The sequence below is a fragment of the Amblyomma maculatum genome, chromosome 5 (genome assembly GCF_055883805.1).
Source record: "Amblyomma maculatum isolate TAMU_Amacu chromosome 5, ASM5588380v1, whole genome shotgun sequence".
Classification (NCBI taxonomy): domain Eukaryota; kingdom Metazoa; phylum Arthropoda; class Arachnida; order Ixodida; family Ixodidae; genus Amblyomma; species Amblyomma maculatum.
This window is the reverse complement of record NC_139348.1, coordinates 153,971,964-153,996,445: the sequence shown is the minus strand read 5'-3', so window position 1 is coordinate 153,996,445 and position 24,482 is coordinate 153,971,964. Positions and strand designations below refer to the sequence as shown.

The 24,482-nt window shown below is 47.5% G+C and overlaps 1 protein-coding gene across 1 annotated transcript; it reads left to right on the top strand.

The window, feature by feature from the left end:
• The first annotated feature begins 6,903 nt into the window (after positions 1–6,903).
• On the top strand, positions 6,904–10,438 carry LOC146190004 (uncharacterized). The gene is made up of 2 exons (XM_084604727.1): positions 6,904–8,847; positions 9,191–10,438. Exons 1-2 carry the CDS (start codon positions 6,905–6,907, stop codon positions 9,468–9,470), a joined length of 2,223 nt encoding a protein of 740 aa, XP_084460853.1. The 5' UTR covers position 6,904; the 3' UTR covers positions 9,471–10,438.
• Positions 10,439–24,482: the final 14,044 nt, after the last annotated feature.

Genomic DNA, 24,482 nt, shown 5'->3' with positions numbered 1-24,482 from the left:
GTTGTGCCATATACCATTTCGCTTCCCATTTCACATCTATCAGGTATCCAAGTTAAAATCCCAAACAAGAACATGTGTGCAGTAATTTCAATTTTATGCCAATTGCAACTATGGGTGTCCTCTGAATTTGAGGCAGATACTGTGCCTTTCTATCCCCAACAGGCACGCCACTTACAAAGTCGCGGGTTAAAGTGTGGTTCTAGACACCTCGCGTGTACAGCTTAAGCTTTAAATTTTTATTTGCAGCGTGAAGCTGTATCTCGTAGGGTTTGAGGGGGGGTCCCCCTGGGGAGGCCGGTGAATGGAGACGTTCGCCGGAACATGATCTTGTGTTTTGCGCATGCGCGAATTTAGAGCGAATTCGCTGGCGAGCGATCTTGTGCTGTGCTGGCTGTACATGAGCGCGCTACCTACCCGCACCTGTCACTGCGGTGGCTCGTCGGCACATCTCGCTTTGCAGCATGAAACTGCTTCTCTTATGTTTGAAGGCGGCTTCTGCTACAAACAGGGAAGCCAAGAAATCAAGCCATAGCAAAAATTAAAAATTCTAGGGGGCAGTTTCGGTTACTAAACTGCAATGAGGCGAAAGCCGTTTTTGCGTAGTGGTTCGAAGCCCTCAACTCGACACCTTCCTCTCTTTTTTTCGGCTCACACCTTTTTCCTTTTCCTTACGGCTCGGTTAAGGTACCTGCGGAGAACTGTGACAGATAGTGCGCCTCTTAGAGCGCATGCCTCGTATCCAGATCCGCCCCCTTTCAGCCCCCCAGTTGGAGCATGCGCTTCGGCAACCGGAGCCTCGCAGAAAAAGGAGGGGGGGGGGGCGAACGATGGGGGCAGGAGCGCGCTCAGCAACCGGAGAACGAGGAAAAGAGAGTGGGGGGGGGGGGGGAGTCGCCGGAGGCAGCGGTAGCAGCGACCTGGTGTGGTGTTGCCTGATGCCGCTGACGCCGCTAGTGAGTCTGGACAACGTGCTGCGTAGATTTTTTTTTATTTATTTATAGGAAGGGAAAGGCGCGGTAACTGTCTCACTTGTTTTCTGTGGACACCACAACCGCACCGTAAGGGAAGGGAGGAAGGTGGGAGTGAAAGTGGAAAGAGAGAAGGAGGAGCCGTAGTGGAGGGCTACGGAGTAATTTCGACCGCCTGGGGATCTTTAACGTGCGCTGACATCGCACAGCACACGGACGCCTCTTCGTTTCGACGTGCTGCGTAAAAAACTGATTTTTTTATAGGAAGGGAAAGGCGCGGTAACTGTCTCACATGATTTCTGTGGACACCGCAACCGCGCCGTAAGGGAAGGGAGGAAGATGGGAGTGAAAGTGGATAGAGAGAAAGGGGAGCCGTAGTGGAGGGCTACGGAGTAATTTCGACCACCTGGGGATCTTAAACGTGCGCTGACAACGCACAGCACACGACGCCTCTTCGTTTCGCCTCCATCGAAACGCAGCCGCCGAGGTCGGGTTCGAACCCGGGTACTCCGGCACAGTAGTCGGGCGTCTTACCACTGCACCACCACGGCGGGGCCGGGCTGCGTAGAACACCGTCGCCGTCATGCAGAAAGAAGAGGAGGGGTTCCCCCCCCCCCCCCCCTCTTTATGCGTGGCGGCGAGGGTTGAGGGTTCTCTGCGGTTGCCGAAACGCCGCGGCTCGCTATCGGCGGGTCACGGTGCGTGCATCCCGTTCTCGCGTCGCTCGCTAGCGGCTTCAGCGGCATCAGTCAGTCGGCTGCTATCTGTTCGTCGCGCAACGTTCCCACGCTGTGCCTCCCGCAACCTCTCGATAACTCAATTGCTCTCCATTTCTTCGACCACAAAGCTTCTTTCATGGCAGCCAAGAACTGTTAGTGGAGTGTTTCTTGAAGGAATACGTGTGAGAAATTAAAAGTTGTCTGTAATTGTACATACGTGTCTTGCTCGAAATCTTTGCCTCAATCTCGAAAAGGTGAAACTGCTGATGAGCTGTACTCAAATTTCGCATTAGGAAGTAACGTAATCGTGGGCAATTTTTTCTTTCCTGTAAACCAATTTGAAACGCCGCTGATGCCTGCTGTGCTTCTGAATGATGTATGATGCGACGTTCGAGCCAAATGAACGGCGGGGTCAGCATCCTATATGCGTAAATCGCCTGGTGACGTAATGAAGAGTCGTAACGTAATGACCGGATATGACGTCACTTCTGGTTATTGGCTGATATGACTCACATCCGGTCATGGCATCACGCCTTGTCATGATGTCACCAGGTGATGACGTCATAGTCAGTTACCTCTTTCAATATCGTTACGGTCCCTATCAATAACTACCACTATCATTATCGATCACTGTTTAAGGCTAACTTGCGGTGGCGGTCTCCATCGCAACCGTGCTGGCATGACGCTAGACAAGAAATAAGATACATTCCTCGCGTACACGCCGTGGATGTCGGGATAATTGACAGCTGTAGCGGGACAGGACGCCGGACACCACATGAGGCATTAAAGGCTTTCCACTTAAAAACGTCGCCGACCTAAACTATGACTATGACTGACTAACCATGTCTGTGCCTAGGCATGAATATATGATTATGACAAACTTCAAATATGACTGATCATGACTCTGCCTAGTCATGGCTATTACTAAGCATGACTATGACCGGGGAACAACGTGACCATGACTATAATATGACTATAAGTGGCTAAACATGACTATGACTAGGTAGAAGAAAGGTAGTAACCATAACTACCTGGCTATGAAAAATCATGACAATAAGTAATAATACTACGACTATGAATGGGATTGTGACTACCAATGAGTACGTCAGACATACTTGTGGTGGTGGTGGCAAACGTTTATCGATTTAAAAGGGGTGGAGGTATGCATAAGCCGGATCTTTGAATATCCAGCCCTTACAGATACTGGGTGGGGTCCCTAGTACGGGACCCCAGTGGTGTTGGCCGCTGCCCGGACGCGCTCGACCAAGGCCTTTTGGGCCTGCAGGTCATAGCAGCCGAGCAGGTCGCCTCCCAGTCCTCCCGAGTGGGGTTGGGGTGAGGAGTAATAGCTGGGTCGGATGGGCAAGCCAACACCATGTGGTAGATGTCCGAAGACTTCTCCGCACAGTGCGGACAACTGCCCGTGAGGGAAGAATTAAAATGTTTTAGTGCTGCCGGGCACAGCAGAGTGTTGGTATACAGACGGAGTAGAAGCCGCTCCTTCGTCTTAGACCTTTACTCGGGCGAGGGTAAAGGCTATGGCAAGATTGATAATAAAGAGCAATGTCTAAAAGAATACGCGGGTTCAAATTCGAGATCCTGATCTAGGAGGTCGAGATGGGAAGCCCGGAAAGAAAGCGCGCGAGCGGCGACGTCGGCTGCCTCATTCCCCTCGAGACCCATATGAGCAGGAGCCCATACTATTTTCCGGTAAGCGGGGTCCCCGGTATAGTTGCAATTTTGAAGTAGTCGGTAGGCTAAGTATGGCGCCCAGCCATGCTCGACGTTCCGACAGGCCCCTCGCGAGTCGGAGGTAATTGTTTTGGAATCAGTGTGGGTAGCTGCCAGCGCAATGGCGACCTCCTCCGCGTGGGTTATGTCATGGGCGCGAAATGTAAGCCCGTTAACAGTTTTGGACTGGTGGACCACTGCGGCCGTGTACCATCCCCCATGGTGGGGGCCGGAGGCGTCGGCCATTATGGTCTTCACGTGTGAAGCATCTAGCCAGAACCACGACCTCAGGTCGGAGCCAGAACCAACTAATCTAGGTGGCTCTGATCTAGCGCAACAAGCGCGTTCCCCGGAGCGCATACTGGAACACATCGAAGTCGTGCGGTGTTCGAATCATGGCCATAAATGAATATGACTACGGTAATAACTAATACAAGCCATGAGTATGTCATAGCCACGTTTTGTCATAGTTGTGGTGTTGCATCTAGTGCAACCAATGCGTTCCCCTGAAGCGCAACCAAACGCATCGAAGCCATTCGGTGAAGTAATCCATTCTCTATAGTGAAGTCACGAAGGGGTCCGAGTACTGTCCCAAGGCTTTGGCGACACGCGTTGTCAGTGCGTTTAAAGATCTCCATGTGGTCAAAATTATTTCTCTGCACTCCAAAGTACATGGCAAAATTACTTTTGAAAAGGAATTAAATTACATTACTCATTACTCCTCGCAAAAAGAAATGAAATTACATTACAATTACCTCTACTGAGTAAGTTAATTACTTTTAAATTACTTTCTTGTTTTCATCCATACAAAAACTAAGTAAAGCTAGTAAACTAAAACTAGTTCTTCAGACGCGAAGCACTCGCATTCTTTCATCTTCCCCGAAATTCGCACATCGCACAAAACACGGACGCCTGTCCGCATCGCCTGCATCTAGATCAAATGTCATCTAGCCGAATGTTCTATATAGCAAGGAAACACGCCGTATCTTCGCACTTTCTCTGTGTACCGCTGAATGTGCCCTAGAGGTCATTTTCAATTCCAAGTGTCATTTCACCTTCAGCTCTGCAGGTCAGAAGTAGAGCTTTGCTTAAAAATTATATCATGGTAATTTGTGGTTCTTGTGACTGATGATTAATTTGTTGGTGATAGGCAACGTGGAGTTAATTGAAATGGTAGCAATTCCATGATTTAAAACAATAAAAATTGGAAAAAAGGTGTCAGAATGCTAAGAAAGAAACGTTAATGCTTTGCTAATTGCGAAGATTTAAGTTAGTAATTGATCAAATAATTGAAATATTTTAGAAATGAAAAATGCCTTCAGAGCTGTCACAACTGCTCAGAATGGCAAACCAATATTTGCTGACGCTTAGTTTAAGTGTATATGCTTTTTTTTAAATGAAACTTGAAAAAATAAAAATTTTAAAAAGTGAAATCCGCAGTTCGTGTTTGTTAAAACGCTGTCATGCCATATATCTTAACGACGGAGCTTATGTCCTCCTAATTGTGAACCACTGAGCCAGCGCCGTGGCAGGTTCATTGCCAAGAGGAATGCACAAATCCTTAAAGTAGTCGGAAGGGAGCTTATCCCTGATTTGCAGACCTCTCGTGGTTCTCCTGATCCATGCTGCTCCTTATAGGCTGCAACCGTATTTTTAGGCCGCAACCAAAGGATGCTTATAGGCCATAACTGAAGGATACACGTAACGTTGGGATACGCTGGCAGCGATGTCACCATTGTTAAACTCCCTTGAGTGACAGCTAGGTCTTGCATGGTTTTCCAGGAGTTTAAGCGTTTGAATTAGCATTATATTTTTTGAGACCTTTTCAACGATATGTGAGTAGGTGTTGTGCGTAATGTTCAATGGTACGTCATTCACAATTAGCTGCTAAGGGAAAACAGATGAGACCTGCAATATGTGTACCGCAGTTTTACTCTATATTAACGATTTAACGATATATGATTTGATGCTTCAGTTCAAAGTTCCATTTCTGCGCACAGTTAAATAATTAACGATAAATATTTCAGTTATAATTATTGGAATGCCGTGATACTCGAGACCAGCAATCCTAGAATGCAGTACGAGTGTTCCTATTATACTCGACATAGGCTAGCCAGTGATATAACACGCAATGCTATGTCTTGACTGAAAGATTTGAGTATGAAGCTGAGCTGAAGATCAAACGGGCGCAGTCTGTCCGTGCTAGACTCACTCTGAGTAGAGCTCTCGTTCCACAGAAAGGCTGTGTCCTAGTCAATGGCTTCAGCCGGCGTCTTGTAGGTAAAGGGTGCTTCGAGCTGACCCTTTTAAATGCTCGGGCTCCATCACGGCCGTTCTAGTTAACGTTCCAGTTAAAGAAGAAGCTTAAGCTCCGCTGTTAAGGCCATCATGCAATAGTTTCACACACGCACGTGCGCGCGCGGTGTATTTTTTCCACTTTTTATTTTCTCAGTTTTACTTTTCATATTTATTCTTATATAACCTGCCATATGATGTCACCGGTAAGCTCGGACGCCACTTCTTAAAACTTGTCCCAGTTTATTTATTTATTAATTTATTATTCCTCAAAGGTCTCTCATGGGACGTTACGTACATGAGTGGGAATAACACGGCAGCCCCAATTCCCGTCATCCTAATTCACATGTACCCGGATAGATACGAGCCGCAGTGCAGCAAATGTGGCGGCAAGGCCACCGTCGATCACATCTTGGACTGCCGGGAGATCCACCCCCAAATTCGCTCCAGCAGTCGCCGTAGCAGTCGCCGTCAGCATCGCGTTCAAATCTAACGGGATCATGCGGCACGTTGCACACTACAAGCGAGGGGCTCCTATCAAACAGCGCGATCTTTCTGAGCCTGCTCCGCTGTCTCGGGCGGATGCTGCCACGTCATTCACGCTCAGAGACGTGTACCGGTTTACCAGGCGTCCCTGGCCGCCAGTATAGAAATCATCGAACAAAATTGTGCCTTGATGCCGAGCACAGTCGCTCCGTTCTACAGCCACTCGCTAAGACGATGAAATATTGTTGCGGTAAAATAAGAAAGAGCACAAAACGTTTGTGTTGCTGTGTTTTCACTCGTTAATAATAATAACTACCTGTAGCGTCGGAGGGGGTGGCCGTTTCAAGCCCAGCTTTCGCCGGTTCAAGCCAGAGTAAGGGTCGGAGTCAGAGTCAACGAACAAAACAAGCAGGCAACTAAGGAGGCTTTCGATAAATCAGGCTCCACATCAGAAACAATGCACGAGAGGGTTCGAGCAATTAAATTCTAAATTGTTCACCGGGCACTGTCGCAGATCGACGTCTGGAGAGCCACGATGTAATTCCTAGCAGTTGGGTGACCCCGGGAGCGTTGTTGCTGTTGCAAAATTGCTGCCCTCAAATAACCGGTAACCCAGTACACTTGCTGCGTTTTTAACCTCTGCACTCTTTCCCCTTCATCTACTCTGTACCGATGGTCCTTTTTTTTCTTCTTTTAACAGACGTGATGGATATGCCTGCAGGATCTACACCGGCCAGGCTGTCACCGACTGGTTCGGAGTTCGCAGAGCAATTTTGGACAACCTTAGAGCGGGCAGGTGGCGCCACGTCCGAGTCGATGAGTTGTGCCGCATATTTCCTTCCGCCCTGCACTGCAACCGAATGCACGAGCTGCCAGATTACAGCGCATATCACCAAGTTGAATGAGACCTTGTGGAGCGCACGGCTGGAGCTACGCAAACTACCCGGCACTCCTGTGCAGCTCTCCCTAGTCAGCATCGGCACACTTTGCCTTCCGCGTCCCGAGAGAAGCCAAATACGACCGGCAGCCGTTCTTGTCAGCCGCCTGCTGAAAACCCATCCGTGTGTGACGGCTCTCGATATCAGCACTAGCAGTTTCAAGGGATCTGAGGCGCTCATCCGCGACGCCCTGCAAGACAATGCATTCATCAAATCTATAAAACTATATTTCTCCGACTTTGTTATGCACAAGGTTTTCTCCTCAGCCATTACATCTCTGATCAATGTGGAAGAATTAGATTGCGATTCAGACTCTACCTGCCCTGTGTCGTTTTTCGCCGTGCTTACCGAGGTTCTGACAGAGCTGACTTCCCTGAGGGCTCTCAGGCTGCCGAATCTAGTACCAGGAGGGAATCGCGGCGCTGATCAATTTCTAGCAGCGCTGTCAGCAAACTCTTCCATTGAAGAACTTTCCCTGCATGATTCCGTCATTGCTCAAGCTTCCCCAGAATCGCGCACCATGTTCTCAGCGTATATAGCCTCCAATGCTACCTTGAGAAAACTGAGCATTGGTTCTCAGACTGAGGTGCAGTACATATCTTTCAAGACTGGTGCTCACACTGAGGTGCACTGCCCATCTCTCAAGTGCATACTGCAAGGACTCCTGGAAAACCGAACGGTTACGGATGCAAGCCTGACGGGCTACATTATCGACCTCGAGTGCGCTGCGATGGTGGCGAAGATGCTTGCTGGTAACAACGTTCTCAAGAGATTGAACATCCCATTTTGCACATTGAATGCCTTCACAATAGGGCAAGGAATAGTCAATATTACGGTCGACTGCACTCTCTGGCACCAGGCGTTGGTAGTAAATAGGACTCTCGAAGCGGTCACGTTATATATTCGCATTTTCAAGCCCGAATCTTGGAAGTCGCTTTTCAGGATGCTGTCTACAAAGGACACCCGGTTGATGCTAACCATTACCGGATATAACTGCGACTTCTACTTGTGGGATAACGTCTACGATGCCCTTACAGGTAGCGGTGCTGAAGAGAACGTCTTTTTCGACACCAATGTCCAAATACTGGAGAACGCAGGCATGCTAAGGTGCAGCGCCTTCTCGGAGTTTAATATCATGCCGTATGGACCTACACGAGATGAAGCAAATCAGATTTTTCTTCTCTTATCCTGTCTTACCAACGTTAGGTCCGCAAACTTCGTCATCTGGATTCCAGGCTCTGAAAAGGCCGATATTGCGGCTATCGCGCATTATGTCACAACTACTTCTGTACTCAGGAAGCTAGGATTAAGCATCTGGGTTTGCAGAACATTTGAAGGAGATATGAAGGAATACTTGACAGACATATATGACGCCCTACGTCACAACGTGACCATAAAGGAGCTTCGTGTCGATGCCAAGTGCATAGATGAGGAAACCGTCGAGCTCCTGACGGACGCTGTGAAATCAAGCCGAACCATCCGGAGGTTTTACTTGAATGTCGATTTAACGTGTGTTGCCTCCAGGTTTCTCCGATGCTTGCGCGTGTCTATAGAAAATAACTATAAACTGCTCAATGTGAATGTGGAGAGTTGCGTTGGGATTGGAACGGAGCTGGCCGGAGACCTGTTCGCCATACACGACACGGCTCGGCGAAACACCGACATCGTTGCCTGGGCTTCCCAATTCTTGACCGGTACCGTATATGATAGGTACGTACGCATGCAGTTCGTTTTGGGAATACGATTAGTGGTGCGATATGCACATTTTATTGCAGCGCCATAGTAGCTTATACAGATACGCCTTTACCAAGGGCACATTTCTGTGTAAATGTTCCTGGTTAATGTGGGGATATCTATTTCTGCATTTAGTATTTCTGTAAAAGGACCAAAACGTTTTCGCAAGTGCTGCTGTACAAGCAATGGTAGAATAGGAACGCCACTGTGGACGGAAATTAATTCCTAAACCTATGTCAGAAGGATGTATGCAAATTAAAGCAGAGAGAATAACCCAGTGACCTCTGTACCTAACGGTAGTGCACAAACCTCTATGCAGGTTCAGCGCTACCGCCCTTGAGCGAGTCGCCCGTCATCCCACGCTCCTGGCAGAGCTCGCCGAGCAGCTGTCTGTGAGTGATGCCGAGGCCTCTACGATGGTGAGAAAGAAATTGCGATGCTTCGAGAGCATGGACAACTTCATGCGGCTGGCTGGCGTCGTCAGAAGCCGGGTCCGGTGCCACGGCGTCGAAGACGGCCGCAAACAATTAGACAGTCTCACCGAGTACTGCTGGCGTGCTGTGAGAAATCACTTGTGTCTGGAAGACATTAAGGAGTAACCAAAACACCTTCGGGAAAATTCTGCCTTGTTGAAATTTTTCTTGTAAAAGCTGTGCCAGAGACAACTTGAATCTGATTTGTACATCTTTTCATAAAGGTAATAAGGCAATTGTTTTGGCTTGGGTGATATTGTAACCATTTCGTGCTGATGAACATTTGTATGTCGGCTCCTCGCATTTGCTTTTACGTCGCTTTATGGTCCCTATGTCGCGGCGAAATGGTCTGCGACACTAATGGTCCGCGCCATGTGGGCGTCCGACAATTCGGTTGAATCATGGCATAGAATTACCTTATCTCAAAATAGCGCACTGACTTCGGCTAGTCTAAGTCTTAAAGATGAATTGTTTCTCGTGCTTGTAATTTTGTCGAAATGTGTGAAGAATATTGGGGAATTTATCTTCTAGTCAATTCCTGGTGCTAGGCGTGAAGCTTAGCGCCTTTTATAAGTTCCCTTTTTAATATCGTCCATTAGTTGCACTCTTATGAAACATTCATTTAGATGGCCGTTTGCTCTACTTTTTTGTGCATGTTTTCAAACGACAGTGAATCCTACCTGCTGTGGTAAAAAAAAATGCTCTACTTTTTTGGTGCATGTTTTCAAATGCCTGAATCCTACCTGCTGTAGTAAAAAACTCGTGGCACCTCTTGTGACTGTAATAGGCATATTGCTAGACAGATTTCGATGTACAAATAGATGGCACTCAAGTGTGTTGTTTATTGCAAGAATGCCTTCATAGGCCGCAAGTAGCGTGGTCTGAGCTTTCGAATAATTTAGAAGCAGGGTACACGGTAGCGCTTGTGATTCACCGACAACTGGCTGATGCACTCACCATCTGCCATGGCAATATAGAAACGGCGGAGGAGGTGGCCATTGCTTTAGCCGCCATGCATACCATCTGCGCCTATATAATCACAGATTATATAGCTGCCTACCACCATTACATCAAAGGACAAATATATCCCGAGGTTGCCAGAATAAAAAAATCGTGGACACCCCGAACAAGACAAATGCCTCGTCTGAACACCGGGACATCAAGGCGTGGAAGGGAACGAGTGTGCCTATGCCGCTGCCCGAGCTCTCCTCCTCCGGGACTCGGCCCCTCCATCCACCCTATCCCGGCGACCTCGCCCCCAAAGGTCGCCGGAGCTAGTTTTCCCGACGAGGGCTCGAGGAACCCCGGTGTGCAGCGGTATAACGTGGCCCAGAGGGCGAAGAGCGACGAGGAGAATGCGGCAGAGTATACGCTGGCGGGTGACGTACTCGGCGATGTCCTGAGGCCGCGGACCAGGCCATGGACGAGGGATGTCGGGAGAAAATCCTCTAAGGCTTACCTGGCGATAAGGTCATCGCCCGTAGAGGTGACCTGCCTCGCCACAGTGGTAGCAGAGAGGGCGGTTATCTGGAGCGCGCCAGAGATCAGTCTTCCGGGGCGCCTGGCACCGATCTGCTCAGGCGGGCAGCGGTTCCGCAGCGTGCACAGCGACCTGAGGTGGCGTGTAAGGCGAAGGGGTAGGAAGCAGAGCTGGGCGGCGTGTGACATCAGCATAAGTCATCGGCTGGGTGAGGCCCGGGGGTGGTGGTGGAACGACTGCACTTATCGGTGGCGTGAGTGCACTCTGGACCTCTTCACGGATGACACTGGCCTGAGAAGCCGTGCCTGAAGTAAATGTCCCATGAAGTTGCTGGAGCTCATCGCGAACCACAGTGCGGATGAGGTCGCGAAGGGAGCTCAGATCTGACCCGGGATTGTAGTCGATGCGGTCAGTCGGCGGTAGTGCGGAGATGGAATTCAGCGGCCGACCGTACTGGCTGCATCACTGCTGTAGCAGTTTCTCCATAATCACAGCTTCAGCTAGAAACGCCGCGACAGTGGTGGGCGGGTTCCGCACGAGGGCATAAAAAAGCTGGTCTTTGACTCCGTGCATCAGGCGCCGCACCTCCTCACTCATGGACGGGTCGGCGCGATGGCAGAGACGCATAACGTCTTCAACGTACATTCCGACCCCTTCACTCGGACGCTGAACTCGAGAGGTCAGGGCACGCTCGGCGTTTTCCCGGCGGTCACTGTTGACGTACCGTCTTTGCCAAAAGTAACCAGGCTGCTCCGAAGGCTGCCGGAGCAAGTGCGCGGCCGTGTGGCGGCGTTGCGCTGGTGCTTGTCAGCTCCGAGGGTACAACAGCTGACGTAACTTCGCACCCTCACTCTCGCTCGTTGGATGATAAAAACTAGGTGCGTATGATGTGTGGGCTGCGGTTTCACGCTTGCGAAGCCTGGTTGTGCCCAGCGAGGGCGCTCAGTATAGCGACGGGGCTATTATATCTTCTCGGCAACTGCGGAAAACAGAAAAGCAGGCAATAGTAGACACGGTGAGCTCTTGTTCGTTTCTAGGACGAATATGTGCTACATTTGCCAGACAATGGTGCTCTGAAATAAGGGTCCCGCGAACAAGAAAGCAGTCATGTGCATATATAATGGCTAAGCGTGAAGAAGCTTTCATTATAGTTTGTTACCTAAACCAAAACTTACCTACAAGCAAATTCCAAAATTTGTTAGAATCAATCATTACACATATTTTTAAACAGCCTCCCCAACGGACTAGCACAATTTTACAAGCCTAAAAGAGAGATAAGGTGGCTTGAAAGGGTTCACAAGCCGGAGTTGCGGCCCGTAAAATGGCAGTACGCAAGGCACCTCGGAGGAAGCATGTTGAAATTTCAAGGTGCGTTATCATTCTTTATGTACAGGCGCATCAAACACGCAGGAAAGCGCAATTCTGCTGGTGTGTTTCAGTAGGGGGTTGCTGAACACAAGCACGTATATTATATAGCGAGAAACGCGACATCTGCTTCAGGGCAGTTGACGAGAAGAGCGAATAGTCCCGTCGCTATAGTGAGCGCCCTCGCTGGGCATAACCAAGCTTCGCACACGTGCAACCGCAGCTCGCACATCATACTCGCCTAGTTTTTATCATCCAACGAGCGAGAGTGAGGGTCCGAAGTTACGTCAGCTGCTGTACCCTCGGAGCTAATGAGCACCGATAAGCCACAGGGAGCGCAACGCCGCCACACGGCTGCGCACTTGCTCCGCCAGCCTTCGCAGCAGCCTGGTTACTTTTGGCAAAGACGGTACGTGCCGAGGAGCTGGCTTCGGAAGGCCAGCCAAGTAGAAAATGTGGCCTCGCGGTTCTCGAACCACGTCCGAGCAGCGTCTTCAAGGCTGAAGTAGACGTTCCGCATTTTCGCAGCGTCGTCCCAGCCATTAAACGTCGCGACCCCTTCGTAGTGAGCTAGCCAGTCCTCGGCGTCTTCGAACAGCTCACCGTAAAATGGCTTAGGGGTGCGTGGGGTCTTAAGAGTGAGACAGGATGGAGGGGTGGAAGGGACATATACTATGGTGAGGCTTCCCAAAAAAAAAAAACAAAATATTTTGCCTCTGCCCGTGCCACTAGGTATAACGGGCTTAAACCAATAGTAAGAAAAATGAATAGGGATTGCTCCAATAAAAAATTTAAAATAGAAAAAGAAAAAAAAAATTATCTACTATCCAGCCCAGCCGCCGCCATGGGAACGGGCAAGTCATAGCGGATTTATTTGATTAAATGTTTCAGTGCAGTTATATGAGTTTTACATGGTTCTTGTTGGTAACATTTGTAGTTACTGGATTTGATGCTTCAATGGAGTTGTATCGCGATTTACATGTTTCTTGCTGCTAACAATTGCTAGTTACTGTAGTCTTCGAGGTCTTCTCAGGATCGTCGTGGAGGCCAAGGTTTCGCTATGTGGAGGGGTCAGGTGGGGCCAGGCTTGTGTTGCCTGGATGTTTCTTGCGATGATGTTTGGTAGATGGGTAGGACACTGTAAGATCTTAAAAAAGATTAGATTAGAGGCCCCCCACCCTTAATATTGTTCCTAGGTGTTTTCCCCTCCCCCGCCCTCATCAAAGGACCCCCACCCATTTTGTAGTATGGAGGAAACTTTTGCAGTAATTATGGCGAGGCGGGATGAGGGAAGGCCCTTTGGTTGGGCTTCCTGTTGGATATGATGGAGGTGTAGGGAGGTGGGGAATAGAGTTGGAGGGCGATATGAGGGAAGGAGGAGAGGGTAAGGAAAGAGAGAGAGAGAGAGAGAAAGAAAAAAAAAAAAGGGTAATAAAGTATAATTAAAAGTGTGTTTGAAAATAATAATATATATATATATATATATATATATATATATATATATATATATATATATATATATATATATATATATATATTATAGTTATATGTAAATACACATACATAAATGTGCACACAGATACCTAGAGATATTTATAACTGCTATGTTGTTTTTGAAAGGGGCGGTTGAGTTGGAATTTTTATGTGAGTAGGGCGTTTACAGTTTAGGTGGGCAGTTACCTTAATAGTCCCCCAAGGTTATGAAAGTCAATGTCATCCCCCACTCTCCCGTCCCCTCTGATTTTGGTTTTTTTTTCTCTCCCCTCTCCTCCCCCCCCTCCCCTCCTCTTCCTCTTTTTTCCCCCTTTTTTTTGTTTTCGCCTGTTTTCCCCTCTCTCTCCCCCCCCTCCCTCTTTCCTTTGAATTAGTAGGGAGGGTGTTTTGTCAAGTGAAATGAGTCAAGTGCGGAAGCTGACCTCCGCCTCAATGACCCGTTAGTATTGTTGCCAATTGTGCTTCCCCCTCCCCCTATTATTTTTCCATTTTGCAGGTGAGTGGTTGGATGGACCCCCAGCCTTGATGTTCTAGTTGTATTTCAAGTTCTGGTAGTTCCCGGGCGTGGTTACGAGCCTCCGCCCGGGAGCCGCTTCAGTGAGCGACTGACCACCCTCGTCTTACCGGATGTTGCTTGTGCGAGCTCACCCGTCTGCTATCCTGTAGTGGGATAGCCAGTGTACAGAGTACAGTGAAATGGCCATTGCCCTTGCCGAGCCTGATGTTATATTAAAGGCCGGCAGATAGCAGCACTGCGCAGCAGGATGGGTTAGCCCCTGCCACTCGCGCTGATTGTAGGCGCTAAGTGAGTGCGCAGCACAGATGTCAGTGACTCTGTGCCACTTGCGGGGCCCATCAAGGGTAACCCGCTCTGGTGGTTGGGTGTTGGAGGAGGCAATATGCCTGATTATGTTGGGCCGGAGCCTCATTGAGTGCATGACTTTGGCCTTAGCCTTGTCGTGCCTTTTGGTTTCGTTGGGCCTGGGGGTGGTTCTTCTCTCCCAGCTAGGGGAGGCTCCTTTTTCTTTTTCCCTTTTTCCCCCTCTTCTTCGTCGTGGTACGGGCGGGCGGCGTCGTTGCCATAGCTAGGGTATTTTCGTCAAGAGGGAAGGCCTTGGGGGGCAAGCCTCGGAGCCGCCGGCTTGCACGATGAACAGGTATGGTCACGAGAGGCGGCCACGCCGGGTCGTCCGCAGGAGAAGGTATCATCGATGGCACCTCCACCAGTGTCACGACTCAAGCCACAGGGAGCCCTGAAGGTACACGTAGACGAAAACCCGAGAATATGGTCTGCTTCTAGTTCCGATAAGAGTCTAGCACCAGCACGCCTCTAGAGCCAACAACCGCTTCGTCGTCGTTTGCACTAAGCACGACAGTCGCGCAGCGCAAGGCACATGGCAATAGTTAGCTCAATTCTTCCAAAAAGGCATTTTGAAGCAAAAGGAAACATCACAAGGCATTAATGCGAGCCAACTTTCCATCAAAGATTGCGGGCGCTGTTAGCAGATTGGAAGATATTTCGATTGAATTATAGGTACTGAAGCATGCGCTGCGAAACGACGTGACTAAATTATTCTAGGCTACATCTCGATACTGACCGACTGAAAAACTTTATTGAGCAGAGATAAGGGAGGGAGATGTGTAGATGGGGTCCCTAGTCCGGGAGTACAGCGGCTGACGCATGCTATCTGCGCGCGTGTCACGAGGGCCCGTTGGGCACCAAGTCCAGAGCTGGATAGGGCAGCCTCCGGCCCTTCAATAATTGGCACTGTATTTGGGTCATCAGGTGGATTGTGTGAGAAGGTCCACACCATGTCGTACAGGCCTGCCTTCTCCCCGCAATATTTACATTTGGGGTCGCAGAACTCGTTGTGTATTGTGTTTAAACGGGCTGCAGTGTTATATGCACCTCTCTGACGCCACCTAACTTTCTCCGCTTTGGAGAGCCTCTTAGCTGGGTGTAGATATTTTCTGCGCGAGGGTCTGCAGTGCTGCGGACCGTGAGCGCGAAGCCGCTCCAGGTGAGCAGAACATTCGACCTCTCCTTTTCGCGTGCTGTACCCAATTTAGGTGGTTTGTTTCATCCCAGGACGTGAGCTGGACATAGTTCGCTAGCGATAACCCTGCATCGAGTAGTTACTCGTGCCTGACCCTTCTTGGACCTTCTAGACGTGCACGTCAAAATTGCAAACGATGGAGGGGAAGGGAGGGCGTAAAATGAAATTGGGACATGGGACGACCGGTTCGTAATGCGGTTACTTTCCAGTATCTGTCTGTAGAACCAGTCCGAATCAAGAACATTCCTTTTAGTACTTTTAGGCAAAGCTCTTTCTCGCCCAGCTCCAGTACCAAGTCCTGGACGCTTTGTAAAGGAACAATGGGGCATCGCGAGGTGCAGCATTGGCCGACGCGTTCGGTGCGACTGACCAACCTGGAGGTTACAAGCAGCCTCATCTCTGGATGCACCATCCCGTACCACGCGCTCTGTTCGTCATTCAGTGCTTGCCACGTTACCGGCATCTGCATATTTGGAACGAATTTCTGCTCTGCGCGCACATAAAATTGCGTCTGCAGCCGGGAACAACCGGACTTCTCGACATATTTGTCATCGCAGGCGATGACCCTCGTTTGTACGAGATAAATGAATATCGAAAGCATCAAGGCACCCCAGTGGCCTATTGGCTGCTCAAGAAGTGTTACAGCGCGACCTCGCTCCATGTACACTCCGATATCCCAAGAATGTACCCTCATATATTTTTCCTGATCCTCAAGTCAAGCATGGCACTGACGTAATTGGATCTGCATTGAAGCTTCCTAGGAAGCCTTCGCATGGCCATACCCATGCTGAGGTGTTTGGAAGTGCACCCGCCACCGCTTCGGTGGTGGACGACGACTGTTGCGACGCGCGTCTTTCTACCCCTCTTCTTTTCTTTCGTCCCCATTTTCTCTTCTGTCCGCACGAGGCAGCGGAGGTGGCTCAGCTACAAAGCCAGTAGCAGGTGCGCGTGCATTTTCTTTTCCTTCTTCCTACAGTCACAACAACAACAGGCTTCCAGCCTCAATGGCAGTCGCTCCTGTGACTTGATCAGAGAGCGTATGTTCTTGTTTGTTTGTGTTTGTTCTTTTTGGCTAAGATCAAACTGTCCAGGTTCCGATGCTGAGCCCATAGCAGCGGTAACAGGAAAGAAGACTTAGCTGTTCCCCTGGTCCTGCTGCCTGTCATCTGCCCAGTGGTGGGGGTGGTAGTGGTAAAAACTTTATTTGGTGAAGGCCAAAATAAAATTATGTTGCCGCCGTTCCGTGGGTGGCCTTCCGGCTGCTGGTAGTGGCCTCCAGGTCACGCCTGGCGGCGACTTCCTCTGCCGAGGTCGTAAGCCGCTGTTTAATATGCGGCGCCGAGCTGGCCGAAGCAGCCTCCCACAGCTGCTGGCTATTTATTTGCCAGAATTCGAGGGGAAAGTGCGCCGGACAAGAGTACAGAATGTGAACATAGTCTGCTCGGGGAGAGCTGCAAACGTGCATTTGGGCGAGAAGGCACCGGGGTGAATAAGGGCAAGGCGTGCAGGGGAGGTGAAAGTGTGGGCCGGTAAATGGCGCCACGTATTCTGTTCGATTTGAGATAGGGTCTTGTGAGGGGGAGGGAGGGATAAGCGGGAGTTGCGGTAGTGGAGGGTAATGTGACGTACGCTGTAACAGTACGTTGTATTGGGAGAGTTGGAAGTTGTTAATTTTGTGGAAACCGCGAACGAGGTAAGTGACAGAAGATAGACGACACGGGCGCTTTCTAACAACTGAAGGTTTATTTGAAAACAAATGAACTATATAATGAGAAAACGCGCACTAAAAATAACATCAAGGATTACTCTGCAAAGAAAGGCACTTATCAATGAAGGCTATCTCATTATCCTATCACGTAACGAACGGTTACGTCACGCACGTGTCAGGGTTCTTTGCTATGCAGCAAGTTTAAAAAATTTCCCTCTCTATCTGGTTGTCGCTGTAGTATTGGATTGTTGTAATCTGGGGACCTCTTCGGCCCTTCTCTTGCCGGAGTCGAATGACTGCATTCTTGCTGAGGTGAGCGCGGTTTCCCACTGGGACAGACTGAAAAATTTTCTCGACTGATAGGGAAGCGAGGTATGTGGTGGGGTCCCTAGTCTCGGACTCAAGTGGCTGCCGCTGTTAGCTGTCGAGCTATAGCCCCCCCCCCCCCCCCCCCCCCCCCCCCCCCCCCCCCCCCCCGTCGGTTTATCTTCAGTATCTTCAGTAAACTGAATTTCAAAAGTGCCGCCAGTATGCGCCGACAATGATGATGTGGGCTTACCCCTGTGGGCTTACCAGCGCTAACGCTGGGAACGCCGAAAACGCCCATTATTAAAATATTTTTTTTTACTAATTTGCAGATGTTGATTTTAGCTAGTTTTATTATAGTTTTATGGTTTTACTCAGCGTCAAAATTGATGCATGACAATTTAAATTTGATGATGATGATATTAATTTGCACACCGTAGGCAGCGCCAGTGCTTTCTAACGCCCGAGGTATGGTGACCATACCCGAGGAATCGTATCCGTTGTGCCAAGCGTCTGACAGGTGTGGCAATATGTGTGGCAAGGTAGATTGGTAATTTGGTGTGGGGATTGGTGTGGATCATTTACGGACATGTTCCGCTGCATCCTTACACAATCAGAAATCGGCATTGCATGGTGCGTTTTTGTTGGTTTCCATTTTGTAATTGAGTGCGACCGAAATATAGCCGAGCCAAGCTGCCTGTGTAAACTAATCTGGCGCAAAGCTAAAGTGCTAGAGCATTTAGCAAAGCTAGTTGTAGTGGTTGCAGCAAGGTAGAGATCCCATGAGTCGATTTGCGAACATGAGAAAGCGTGTTGTCTCGGGACGTGAGGAAGTGGTACACCTTCTATCATGTTTTGTTTTCCCATTATTCTCGCATTGCACATACTCTGCCAAATTCAAACACCCGCTTCCGAGCTCATTGGCTCAACTGAAGACGAAAGACATGGAAGCGCGCAGTTCGCCTGCTTTCTGTACACATGCTTAAAGCTGCCCTCCGTGACTCCTATTTCTATGACATGAGAGTGCGGTGGTATATACAGTACTTGTCTCCAGGCCTGTCCAGCGAAATTCCTGCAAATTCCATGTAAATGTTTTCATGCTGGTAACAAGTAAAGATCGAAGGCATGCGTGATGCTGCAATTGGGGCGAGCCAGAAGTTATTTCCTTCTTTAAAACAAAGAAATTAGTGAGAGCGCATGAAACGGCAGGCCGCCGCGAACTCAGATTTTTCTTTATTCCGTATTGACAGCCTTGATTCCTTCCTGAAAACCAGTTTCGATTCCATTCATTTAAAAAATAAATGCATTACATAAACACTGTTTCTAAATAGTACTTTCATTCATATGTTTTATTAATATGTTTTGGAATGTACATTGTGCTCATCTCCGTATACAGATGTGACGGTGAGGAAAACTGTTTTAGTTATTCTTTATGTAGATTTACAGACTGGCCAGCTTGATTATTTGCTTTTGGCCAGTAGTATTTTTGTTTGGCCTATTGTTGCTAGAGGCAATGTAGAGCCAGTTATAGAAGTATTCTGATCTGCAACCATCATTGTTTTATGGTTGTCTGCTAGAGGCAATGTGGAGCCAGTTATAGAAGTATTCTGATCTGCAACCATCATTTCTTTATGGTTGTCTGCTCGAGGACAATGGCAGCATTTACGCACTGATGATAAATTGTTTGTTTATGCAAAATTGATTACATCACATGCTTTTTTTCGATTTTTCAGAGAGATGGTGCACTGTTGCGTCCCCTATTGCAAATCCCAAAGTGGCAAACAAGGCAGACAACAGGGAATCAGTCATCATGAATTTCCAGTCAATGAGACTGTGCGGCAAGCATGGCTGGATGCCATAGCGAGGGAAGATTTTTTTGTGCCTAACGATAAATCCAGCAGCAGCGTCGTGTGCTCATTGCACTTCGTGGACTCTGACTATATTCAGCATTCAAAACTGCGACGTCTCATCCCGACTGCCGTTCCAAGCGTTTTTCCACCCTGTCCATCGACGCCGTCACGAATAAGGACATGGCGAAAGGGAGACCGAAAGCCACCACTAAGTGCAAATGTAGAAAATTCTGCACCAGCTGCTGACAATGAAGACAGAAGTTGTCCACCCTCAACTCCTCCAAACTGCCTTTTGATTAATTTTAACAGTAACACACTAGATTCCAATTCTGGAGGTGATTCAGAGGTAAACAGTTCTCAAGAATCTAAATGCCGGCATCCAGTAGCTGGGAAGGTTGAACCTAGATCTGAAAAGAATGATGACATTGTACCACGAAAATGTTCAGATGTGAAGGCAATAAAGCGACTGAGAAGGCAGCTTCATAAAAAAATTGCCGAAATTCGAAGGCTAAAAAGGAGAAATGAATGCCTCAAAAAAGAAGCTTAATGAACCCAAGAAGTCGTGCAGTGCTCTGCGTTGGGGCAAATGCTTGAACAAGTGGTCACGGAAGTTTTACGATCTTAAAGACTGTCTTGTTGGGCAGATAGTGCAGCAAGACGATACTGTGCTTTATTACCAGGCTTCGCAGGACTGTGTGTTGCACTTGTCGTCAACAACCTGAAAATCCTTCCAAAGATACCTTCTTGTGGTATGATTGGAAATCAGAATGATTTCACACCACTGATGAAAGAACACCTGTGAGAAGGGACAGCATAGCAAAGAGGTGGAGCAAGGCTAGCTGCGTTCAGTGACTCAACAAAATAGCCACAAGTTCACCGTATATGAACGCAAAGCGGATTTATTGCTTTTAAACAAGAAACGATGAAGGTTAACACCAGGATTAAGATTTCATCAGTATCATGCTTGTATATAAGGTACCGTGCCTTGTGGTAACAGGACTATGGACTTCGTGCAAAGTAGTGCGTGCTTTTTCACATATCAATCGTGTGACTTTGAGCAAATTAGGTGGCAAAGGTTATCGCTGGAAAGTGGAAGAGATCGGTTGCATGTGTCACTTTGGCAATGTTTAATGTTCACTTGAGTTGGTTGTCAGTGACCTGTGTACATTCCAGACAGACAATTTTTGTCATTGTTTAACTCTTGGCATTTGACTAAAAGTACTCAAAATTTTTTCCTTGATGTGGCATGAGAGGTGGTCGGAAAGCCTACATTTCAAAGCTAGTTTTTACTATAAATGAAACGAAAAGAAAGAAAACATGGATCTGGTTCACTTTCGAACTCAAGACTATTTTGAACTGAGCCACTTTGAAAAGAAAAATGAACATAGAGAACATAATTGAACTCTGTTTTAAATGAAGAAATTTCATAGTGGTTTCTTTTCTCGTGGGGTACCCTTCTTGCAACCCTAAAGCAGGAGCAAGAATACAGCTCACATTGTCAATATACAATTGCTTTATTTTCCACAATCCCTCGCAAGCAATTGTAAAGAAGTGACTGAGGTCCTTTTTTGTGCTTTGCAACAGTGAAGTGTATTGACTACACGAGTGCCTGACCTGTGACATACCACCTTGAAAAAAAGAAAAAAAAAAAAGTGAGGTTTTGCAAGGTGCCCTGCCTCGGTGGTGCAGTGGTAAGACACCCGACTACTGTGCCGGAGTACCCCCGGGTTCGATCCCGACCGCGGCGGCTGCGTTTCGATGGAGAAACGAAGTGGCGAAAGTGGTGTCCGTGTGCTTGCGATGTCAGTGCACGTTAAAGATCCCCAGATGGTCGAAATTACTCCGTAGCCCTCCACTATGGCTCCCCTTTCTCATTTTCCACTTTCACTCCCACCTTCCTCCCTTCCCTTACGGCGCGCGCCGGTTCAGGTTTCCACAGAAGCAAGTGTGACAGATACTGCGCCTTGCCCTTTCTGTGAACCAATTATTATTATTATTATTATTTTGCGAGATCATGGATGCAAACAATTAAGAGGGGCGCGCTGGTGAAAAATGTGTGTGTACATGTCTTGTTGCAGCTAGGATTAGAGATTCGAGAGATTTTGAGGCAAATTAAAGTTGGCCTATATTAGTTGATTACTGTGTCCTACTGACATATGTATTCTTAAAGAGAAGTGTACAGGTATTGCTGCGACAACCCATTTTCAGAAGTAAAATTGCAATGATATCAGTGCATTTTCTTGGTTCTGGATCTCTCAGACTAGCCCACAACGTTAAGAATATTGTACAGTGAGAAAAAGGAGGACAGGGGAAGAAACACAAACAAACAGAGCACTATAAGGACCAACGAGAGCCCAATGAACTTCAACAAAACTGAGAACTTGGCGAGTATGGGAACTTTCAGAATTTTGTGTGTGTTCCTGTCTTTGTTTTTCGCGCTGTACAAAATGCTCACTCTTCACCAACTCGCCCAGTTCTTGGTTGTGCTGTAATCCGCAACAATCCTCACTTTCAGACTGTGGAAACGGTTTTTTTTTTATATATATATATTATATTTTATTTTTTTATATTATTTATATTAATATATTTTTCTTGGTCCCTTGTTTTGCAAGCTTGAGCCCTTAAATATTCCTAACTGTGCTTATTAACCAAAACTGTTCGAACTTCACGTAGAGCTTGGTCAAACTTTGCTGTGAACGTAGGGCATATTGTAGCACTGCAAAGATCACAAATTTTTCTTTTTGGGAATGTAGTGCAAGATTTTTAGAATTAACCTCTTCGCACTCAAAGGCACGAAACGCATGATCAATACTTACCGAGGCTTGTTAACAAAGGAGCTTCTACGAGACACGAGGAACACAGCAGGAAGTTATAAGAGCTCTTTACAAGCACTTTTTTCTTATTTGACCAGACAAATGTATGTGTGAATGTAGTGCATGTTGTACAGTCTTTGTCAAAACATTACGGTCTAAGGGTTTTTCTTCTAAGCCCCATAACGGGGCTTGTAACGCAACTCTCAATTCGAAATCTCTTATACGACAAATCTCTCCCTCATTCTCCTCTAGCTTATATTCATATTCCAGTATTGCTGACAGGCGCTCTGTTACAAGGCTTAGAAGCGACCTTCTTGGGCCATATACTCTTGACAAAGACTTACCTTTTAGGAACATTATGCAAGATTTTTAGAATGTCTTTTCACACCCCAATGCATGTAACATGCATGTAACAACCACACGGGCAAGGCTGTGGGTGCAAAGGTTCCCTTACAGTATTGCTATGCCAAGCAGCGGAAGCATATCTGGCCTCCACTATGATTTCAGTACCAGGTCTGTCACATTGTTCAGTTACACAAGATGTCTTCTTTTACACAATTGAAGTCCTATGTGGGGATGCATAGCAACTAATTCCAATAGTCCACATGATATGCATTGCCAAAATAAATGCAGTTGTGAAAGAGCTCCGAAACCGGCTAGGAGGCTCTATGCCTTATGGCATTGCCAACGGACAGCACAGCCATCAGCATATGTACGTGTCATTCTCAAGCTGTACCGGTCAGTATTGCAGTGTGATCTTAATGTAATGATAACGTAAATAATTTTGCTATATTGTAATTTCCAGAGCAGGACCTGCAAAATTTCTTGAGGGACTATATTCTCCTGCACAGTGAACTGGAGTGTTTTGGCTCTGTAGCTTTCACTGCATAGACATAGAAAGCTGGCCACTAGTATAGGCCTGTGCATGAAGCAGTTTACACAAGACATACCCAATCATAATTGATAGTTATAGGCGCATATAAGTGCGCTTTATAAACACTGTTTTTTATTTCACCAGACCAAATGTCACACGTGCCTTTTGGGAATCCCGTGCAAGATTTTTGAAATTAATACTTTCACACCCAAATGTATGAAACACACGAACAATAGTTATGAAGGAGCTTACTCAGGGTACACCCTATACACAATGGAAATTAATAAGTATGTGATGTGCTTTATATACACTTTATATCGCCGGACAGATACCAAGGCTTTGGTGTAAACTGATTGCATGTTGCAACACTCCAGAGGTACAGATATGCCTTTTGGTGACTCATGTGATTGATGCTTTTAAAACCAACTTCATCACATCCAAATGTATGGAACATGTGAGCGATATTTACCTAGGCCTGCGTGCAAAGGAACTTTGACGGGGCGTAACAGAACATAATCTGAAGTTTTAACCACATGAAGCCCACCTTATTATAAATGCCCGTGTATTGTGCGATGTCAGGCAGAACCACAGGAAGCTAAAATTTCCAGAGCCCTCAATTGCTGCGTACTTCATAGCCTGAATCATTTGGGAAATGCTATATAGACCTTTGCATCGGGCGAGGAGGTTGTCGAAATGCCTCCTCTCTGGACAGTTGCAAACCGGTTCTGCTCCTGCCTTCATCGTGTTGACGTCAGGCGCACACAACAGCCCAGCGAGTAATATGGAGACGCCTAGGAGGCCCTCGTTGCAAAGGTCTATAGGGTTTAACAAAAAATCCTTTGTTTGGCTTATGTAAGCCAAACAAAACATTTTTTTTAAATTTCAGCATACTAATGTCACATGCATTACATGTGCAGCGTGCAGTAGATAGGGTCATTCAGCAGCCTAAAAATGCATTTAGGATTACAATGTTCCTCCAGCTGCAGTTATGTCTTGGTACTCTGTGGATGTGTGTTCTGGCAAAATAATGGCAATACACAATAATTATAAATTTGAGCTTAGAATAATTGCTCCTAACTTCAGAAGCTCAACAGCTGCGTTGTGCTCAAAAATATTGTAATACTTGCCCATAATGTTAAGGCAAAACTATAGTCCTTAGTGAGTGCTGTGATATATGAGATATGTATGCTC